General features: G+C 27.9%; 1 protein-coding gene across 1 annotated transcript; it reads left to right on the top strand.

The window, feature by feature from the left end:
- The first annotated feature begins 4064 nt into the window (after positions 1-4064).
- Positions 4065-6710, top strand: LOC110658537 (uncharacterized). The gene is made up of 5 exons (XM_021816194.2): positions 4065-4809; positions 4928-4985; positions 5066-5149; positions 5266-5401; positions 5727-6710. Exons 1-5 carry the CDS (start codon positions 4176-4178, stop codon positions 6021-6023), a joined length of 1209 nt encoding a protein of 402 aa, XP_021671886.2. The 5' UTR covers positions 4065-4175; the 3' UTR covers positions 6024-6710.
- Positions 6711-9179: the final 2469 nt, after the last annotated feature.

The following is a 9179-nucleotide window of genomic DNA, read 5'->3' as shown; positions in this document are numbered from 1 at the left end:
AGAAGAAAAAAACACCTTTCAATTTAGGTTTAGGATTGTGAAAGTTAAAATTTACCCTTTCTATATTAATTTTTTTTTCCCATAATGTCATGTGAGATCTACTCAAATATAATAAAAAAATGTCAGACGTGATATACCTCAGCAAAGTACACTCCCCTAATTCTAATTTCAAATTTAAATTAAATTTAATAAAATTTTAAAAATTTGATCAATTGATTTAAAATTAAAAGAAATGAATTAAAACGCTAAACCCACAAAAGTTATGATTTTTGAAGTCATTACGCCAATTTAAAATAATTGAATTTTTTATTTATTATATTTCTAAATATAAAAAAAAATTGAGTTGAGTTTTTGTGCATTTTTAATTTTGAAAAAGGCTATTAAGCAATTATTCTTAAGAGGAATCTTCTGGGTATTTGTTGATATTTCAAAGAAGGCCACATTTGATCTTAATTGTACACTGATTTTTTTTTTTCACTCTTATCTAAAATCCGGGTTAAAAAAAAATAAAGGAAGAAAAAATGAAAATGGGTCTCACATTGGCTTACATTCACTTCTGAAAAACGTAAACGTTAATGTCATTAAACTAAAGTATTTTATTTCTCTTTTAATCATTTAAATTTTTAGACCATCATCATACAAGCTTTTGTAGATGGAAAACAGATGTACCTCAATCAATAAAAAAGCATGGGAGGTTTGAGTTTAAAAATATCAAAACAATTAAATCCTTTTTTTAATCAAATAAAATAAATTAAATTATCAATGATATTATTATGAACTGAAATAATTTTTTTAATTAAATGTCACATGAAATCCACTATTTAATGTTGAATTATATTATATGTCCTGTCATATTATTAGTACTAAAAAATTGGTCGTGCTAATACACATGATTATTAATAATTTATATATATATATTATAATTTTAATATATAAAAATAATATAATATTTTAAATTTTTTTTATTAATTATTTTAAATTTTATTTTTATTACTTTTATTTCTCAAACTTTCTAATAAAATTTTATATTAGAATAAAAATTTCATAATATAAATAATTAAAATTTATCTATATATAATATAGATATAAATATATATAATTAATATTTATTCCTTTATAATAATAATTACTTATTATAAAATTTAATAGGATAACTATTAAGTAATTTATAACTTATATATATTACAGAATTCTACATGTCAAACAATTAGGGATTCCTTCTTGATATATATATATATATATATATATATATATATTCTCCAAATCAATTTTACCCTTTGAAAAAATTACAATTAATTTGAATAATTTTACCTAAAATATCAAAATTAAAGTTATTCAATTAAAATTCAATTTTGAAAAAAAAAATTTCTGATTAGGTCCAAAATATATTATCTTTATTTTTATAATTTATGTAATAATAATGATAATATAAAAAATTTATATGATTGAGATACTACAATGCTAAAAAGAATTCTATAAGCGAAAAGAATAATAATAATTAAATATTATAAAGTGTAAATATATGTTTAAAATATTTTAAAAATAAAGTATTTATGCTTCATTTATAAGTGATTAATTTTAATAGCATTTTTTTATTATACATAGGATGTTCTTGTTCTTGATTTATAAAGTATAATTAGTCCAGTATTAGAATAATTATATTATAAAATTTTCTTAATTTAAAATATGTGCACTATTGAGTTTGGACGGTGGCTACTAAAAAACTTAGATAGATTATATTTATATGAATATTATTAAATTTATATTATTTAAATATTTTTCTTAAATCAATTGTTTTGACTTTGGTGCAGTATGGACTCTATTTATTAAGTTTTTTTAATTATTTAAAATTAACAATATATATGATTTATATAAAAAAAATAATGTTAATTATTGTCGGATAATAGTGAAATTTATAATTTTTTATTAATTATAATAATTATATGATTATTTAGACTTAAGGGATGACAATATGTGGACTCCTCTCATCCTCATCCTACAGAGGATTGAGATTGAGATGAATTTTCTCATAGGAATTTTCTTGTTATTTTTATTTTAATTTATTATTATATAATACAATTTATTTTTTTTAAAAAATACAATATACATTATAAATATATGTTTAAGCACAATCTTATAATATATATATATATTTAAATATACAAAAATAATATAAAAGATTTCTCTGCCTCGTGCAATATTAGGCGGCAGAGTTTAGAAAGAATAGATTAAAGGTAGAGCGACTTGTGTAGAGTCGGGAATAATTATCATCCCTGCTAAACTTTGGCTCATCCCATATTTATTTAATCCTGCATATGTTCTGACTATAAATATATTTAATTTATTTAGATTTGAATTAGGCAATTGAAAAGTGTTAATTCGGTTTGATGTTTACATAAATCAGCTATTGTTATAATATTCTCAAAAGATCATGTAGTCATTTTCAGACTAAGAAATTAATTAAATCCATTTATCTTTGATTGGTTGCAATTTATCTCGACTGCTTATTAACGAAATAAAAAATAAAAGGGAAAATTATTACTAGTCTTTCCATATAAATTTCATTTTAAACACTGTTGTGAATTTCATTTTGTCACTTTAATTTAAAAAAAAAATATAATTATATAAAATTTTTATTTGTATTCTAAATCTTAAACTATTTAGTTTAATAAAAATATTTTCTTTCTATTTTAAATATAATAATAAATAAAAAAACTTAATTTAAATTGAATGAAGAATTAAAAAATAAATGAAATAAAAATATAGAAGTAATTAATATATTGTTTAAAATAAGAATATTAATTTATTAAAATAAAATATATATATTTTTCAAAATGAAATCAAATGCAACCCTTAAAAAGGTTGTTTAGATTGTGCTAACCATTAATAGACAAAATAATAATAAAAAAAAAGGGGATTTAACTTTATTTATTTATAACTTCCATTCGGTGAGGAAAAACAAGTTGGGAGAGAGTGATTCCAGACATCTGAAAAGAATAGATCAATGATTGGTCTCTTTCTTGCATAGTCACCTTTCCTTATCCTCCACTCCAGCCTAATATCCGGGGGGTGGCAGAGTCATGCATCCAGCGCAAGCCCTAGGCTTAGCCTTGTACCAACTTTATATTTTTGCAATTTTAATATTTTTTTTTTTATTCCCAGCACTCTACCCAAGCTCAACCAACAAATCCCACCTTTTAACATTTCCTTGATTCTCCCCCCTGCTTTTTTGATCTCCCATTTTCATTTTTGCCTTCTAAATCTTAATAGTAATAATTTTCAATACATAGATTAAAAAAATTTATAAAAAAATTTTCATCAGAAATATTACCTTTAATAATACTTAAAATTTGTTTAGAATTGAAATTTAAATATATATTTTTAAATAATAAAATTTTAAATATTATAGGAAACATTAATTTAAAATTATTATTTAACTATTTTAATAATTATAAAAAAATAATTTTAACATATATCTAAATTAAAACAAATTCACATGTGAGAAAAATTGAAGATATTAAGATTGATGTTTAAAGATACGATAATGGATAAAATTAAAAATAATTACATCCAATAAAAATAAAATGAGAGGATCAATTAAAATGATTTGATTATATTCAACATAAAGCATTAAATATTTCAATAAGAAAGTGTGATAAGTTAGCAAAGATATAAATGAGAAGGAAAATGGAAGAACTAAAATAATATAGGAGGAAAACAAATATTGAATATTGTTATAAACTTATTTCTAATAGAGTTTATCGTTGAAGAAAACATTTATATTCAATCTAATTTGAGATTAAAATTTAATTATTATTATTATTATTGTTATTATTTTAAAAATAAAAACATAATTAATATGGAGATTATCGATACTATCAATAAGCTTTTATTTAATGGAAGCTAAAACAAAAAGGGATTGAACAAAGCCAAGTGGCCAAATAAGAACGGTGTAATGGTCACCCCTTGTGGTCTAGCTAACAAAAAGTGATGCCCCTCACAATAGGTTGTATGGCAGATCCCAACCTATCCATGTTACAACTTCACCCACTTTTTCTATATAAATAACCCCACAGCCTCTCTCCTTCAATCTCTCATCATCACCATCTTCTCCCTTTCTCCTTCTGATTTCCCTCTAATTTTCTTATAACCATATATTAATTTTTAAGCAAAATATGTGCAGCTCTAAGGCTAAGGTGACCATCGGTGTAGAGATAACTCCGGCAGTGGCCAAGATCAATGGCCGGCCGGTCCTTCAACCTACATGTAATCGTGTTCCTACCCCTGAAAGGCGTAATTCCCTTAAGAAAATCTTACCTAAGCCTCCACCTACTCCTCCTCCTCCACCACCACCACCACCGTCAACTTTTCCTAGTATTGCTCCTATATCTCCAAAGTCTAAATCACCGAGACCAACAGCTATCAAGAGAGGAATTGATCCTAACTGCTTGAATTCAAGTTCTGAGAAGGTTGTGATTCCAAGAAACACCCCAAAAGCTCCAGGCTTAGAGAGGAAGAAATCTAAAAGTTTTAAAGAAAGCAGTGTTGGGATTGGAATACTTTCTTCTTCTTCATCTGCAGAAGCATCATTAAGTTATTCTTCTTTGTTAATCGTTGAGGCACCAGGAAGTATTGCTGCGGTGAGAAGAGAACAAATGGCTCTTCAACATGCACAAAGAAAGATGAGAATTGCTCATTATGGAAGATCAAAGTCTGCCAAGTTTGAATCCAACGTTGTTCCTATAGATTCTTCAACCACTAAGCCTGATGAAGAGGAGAAGAGATGCAGTTTTATCACACCAAATTCTGGTAGCATTCCAATTCCCTTGGAAATTGAAAATATTTCAAACAAATGTTAAATAAAACAAGTCATTGTAATTATATATCTTATAAAAATAAATATATTTTTTTTCATTTTTTTTCTCAGATCCCATCTATGTTGCTTACCATGATCAAGAATGGGGAGTTCCTGTCCATGATGATAAGTAAGTTTTATTCTCATTAGCTCTCTTTTTCTCTCTGTAAATTTGCAATCCAAGACTAACAATTTTCATTTTCTTTGCAGGTTGTTGTTTGAATTGCTAGTCCTGAGTAGTGCTCAGGTGGGTTCAGATTGGACTTCAATCTTGAAGAAACGTCAAGACTTCCGGTGTGTTACATATAATTCTTATCGAGACTCAGTTCACTATGTTTTGTGTCTTAAATTTCAGATAAATTAATAACTGTTGGAGTTACTATTAATTTATTTTGCCAATATTTTTCCAGAGATGCGTTTTCAGGGTTTGATGCAGAAACTGTGTCCAATATTTCTGAAAAACAAATGACGTCAATCAGTATAGAATATGGAATTGATATAAGCAGGGTTCGAGGAGTTGTTGACAACTCTAACAGAATTCTTGAGGTAATTAAATTAAATTAAATTAATATTCTTTTTGAACCATCACTTGTGTTTCTTCTTTTCATGACATTAAAGCATAGTTCTGCCTTTGTCTAAACTTCAAAGAAACTTTTTTAATATTTAATAAAACATTAATGTTTTGTTTTTCCTCTTATTTAGTGAAAAAGGCTTCCATTAATAATTAAAATATATTTCTATATTTAATTTAAAAAAAAAATAATTTTTACACCATATTTTATAGTTATTATTATCCATAAGATTTCTTCTAAAAAATTTTGACCTTTTAACTTGGTTATTTTTATTAATAAAGGGCTAATTTTGATGGCAGATAAGAAAGGAGTTTGGATCCTTTGAGAAATACATATGGGCATTTGTGAACAACAAGCCAATCCCAACCCAGTACAAATTTGGACACAAGATTCCAGTCAAGACTTCAAAATCAGAGAGTATTAGCAAAGACATGGTGAGAAGGGGGTTTAGGTTCGCGGGTCCAACCGTGGTTCACTCATTCATGCAAGCAGCTGGCTTGACCAATGACCACTTAATTACTTGCCACAGGCACGTTATTGGATGCGCTGCAGCCCACCGGCTCAGCCAAACACAACCTATGGAAAATCAGAGCTGACAAAGCATAAATGGAGCAATAACAAAGTCTAACTTGGAATTGTTTTTCTTGTGCATAATTATAGATTTAGGTAAAGGGTGAAAAGGGTTGTGACTTGCGAGTTTTTTTTTCTTTTTTTTATAAAAAAAATTAGTAAAATGCATTCCTTCTTAGGATTAGAGAGAGCTTACAAATTATTTGATATTTACGAATTACGTGTCACTCTCTTATAAAAAAACTCTAATAACAATCGATAGAATTCAAATTCAAGATGAAGTGTATCAAAAAAAATTGAATAATTAACAACTGAATCCATCCTTTACCAATATATATATATATATATATATATATATAATGAGTGTTTTGAGTGTGGTGACATAGAGTAGAGAGAAGAAAGAAAGAAAGAAAGGTTGGCATATAGTGCTGTGGTGGAGGAGACAGGCAACATGTGCAATTCAGAGGCAATGGCATGTGTGGTGTCAGCCGCCTTTTATTCCATGTGACCTATCACACTTGCATTATTTGGGTTTTTATTTTATTTGTTTAACAGGGTGTGTGAGATCCTTGAGAGCTTGGAGAGGAGGGTGGGAGTGGAACCACATGTCCCTCTCTCTCAGTTTGAGTTGTAATTCTGTTGTACTTTTTCTAACAAATTATTGGGGAATATTATACCTCAAATGGCTAAATGTATCTTGGATTTGGTGTGAATTGCTTTGAGTGGCTTTTGATACAAATGTCATGTGCTTCTGTACCATTTGCTTACTCTATATACTTTCTTCCCTTTTCTATAATGTTTACCACATAAGATAAGTATCTTCTCCATGTGCCCACTATCCTTTTCGCATTAACATATATACATCTCTCTCACATTCTCTCTCAATTATTCTACAGCTGAGCTAATAAGGATCTCAAACTAGAATTCTCATTTTATATATATATATATATATATATATATATATATATAATTTTGTTTTATGTTAATAATTTTTATTGTTCAATTTTTTTTAATAATTATTTTTTAGAAAACAAATTGAGACAACTAGAAAAATCACTTTTTAATAGTTTTCTAATATTGCAACAATTTTTTTTATTTTAAGAAATCTAAATATATATATATATATATATATATATATATCAAACAAAGCTATCTCATTCTAGACTTCACAAGCATGATTTTTCTTTTTTTCTCATATTGTATAAGATTTTCATTCAAATAGCGATTACAACAATTACATCATATAACCATAAGGCATACAAACATAAAGTAATTCTATTTGTGACCTGAATGTCACAGATTCGAGTCACAAATGCAGCTTCTCTACAAAGTAAAAATAAGACTGCATATATCAATTCTCAATAAAAACTCACAAGTGTGGGATATTTAATGCATTTAGTTATCCTTTTGCAGACATAAGGCATACAAACTCTCAAATCTAGCTACATTAGCCTAATCCAAGTACAACAAAACCTTCCATTTGAATCCAAGGGTATTATACCACATAATTCTCCCTACCATCATCCCACACATCACCTTGAAAGAATTTTGAGTTACCTAGTGGGAATCACCGCTTAAAAATATCAACCAATTTAAATCTGATTGAAGCTGTATATTTTGCATAAACATGTACATTGTGTATATGTAATGTAACATTCAACTCTCTCCAAAGTTAACGAAAAGAATAGCAAACAATCCATCATCATACAGAATAAATGATGGGTGGCCAATATAGCTTCAACTTAAGTTTAGTAGATGATGCCTAGTCCACTAGGCAAAGTAAACAGCGAGACATTATCCCCATAAGCCTGGGGGAAACTTCCTGTGGGACAACACCTATAAGGCTATATCAGAATCCCTACATTTATGTGTTTTTATGGAAAATATCCTCTCAATCACAATCATAATATATATTATAATACCTGGAATAAAACACTCATTGACTAATATCACTTTCAGAACCATGACCACATTTGAGCATTAAACATGCAAACCAAAAGCTATGCATTCTGTCGATTGACTTTCCTCAGAAATCATCTTGGGCGCATAACTGCTCTGAAGTAATGAAATTTGAAGTCATCTGCTATGGTTTAATCACAAACAACCGTAATAGTTTTGAAAAGCACTTCATCTTGTGATTCTCTTTGCGCTTCAATGGTCTAAAACTGAGACACTTACAAACTTGGAAAGACCTCATTTACAATACAACATTTTCTACTAACAACATGCTTAGCATTTTATGCATTGCATAGAAGGAGATGTTACAATTTTTCAAGAAATTTAAGGACTGAAGTCTGATTCTCAAATAGATAAGTTTAATAAATGAAGCCTGGTGAGGTTTTCAATAGAAGCAAGCGATATGTGCATTTCAATGAGCCCACTAGGCAACCTATATTTTAAAGTTTAACAGCTGCTACATCATGGATTAGATGTGGTCAATCTTAATCAAAGAGGTGCTTTTTCACATAGATTATACATACCTTGCGAGTTTGTGGAAAGACAACTCTTGGTTTTATGTGAATTGAATGGTAAAAAAACCAACTTCCTAAAATACTAGGTTACAATAAACCAAGGACGTGTTGCAATAGGTGTAATTGACATCTACTCAAAATCATAAATAGAGCTTTACATGTTGTTATGCCAGAGAGTACCATGAAGGCCATGTTGATTAATCAAAGGAACAGAGAGAGAGAAAATAACAGTGAAGAATGCTAGATGAGAAAGCTAAATTGTTCAAAGAGAACAATGATAAAAGGAACGCAAAACCAGAAAAATCAAGAGTGGAGGAGGAGAACGAGTACTTGTAAGTTCTTTCTTGAAATTGCAACTTCTTTCTTTTTTCAAGTGAATTGAAATTTATTAATGAGAAAATGCATACAGTATATTTGCATTACTCTGCATGGAAAAAAAAAACTGCAGAAAAAGCAGACCTACAGCACACGGTTCAACAGAATAAAACAAATCCATAACTAAAAAGATGAATTCAGCAGCACTAAGTGCTAAGCCAGCCAGCAAATGTTAGAGGCCATTATGTGATAGTAAAAGGTATACATTGATGATTGTTTTGACATATCCATTCATTAAGACACTGATAAATAATCATATGGAATATGGATAGTAAAGCTACTCTTTACAAAAGTGGTTATTAATCAAATGGCTCTTCTTCTTATATTTTTTCCTTG

The sequence above is a fragment of the Hevea brasiliensis genome, chromosome 11, assembly GCF_030052815.1.
Source record: "Hevea brasiliensis isolate MT/VB/25A 57/8 chromosome 11, ASM3005281v1, whole genome shotgun sequence".
In the NCBI taxonomy this organism is placed as follows: Eukaryota; Viridiplantae; Streptophyta; class Magnoliopsida; order Malpighiales; family Euphorbiaceae; genus Hevea; species Hevea brasiliensis.
The sequence above is the reverse complement of the archived record's forward strand: the minus strand, read 5'-3'. Positions and strand labels throughout refer to the sequence as shown.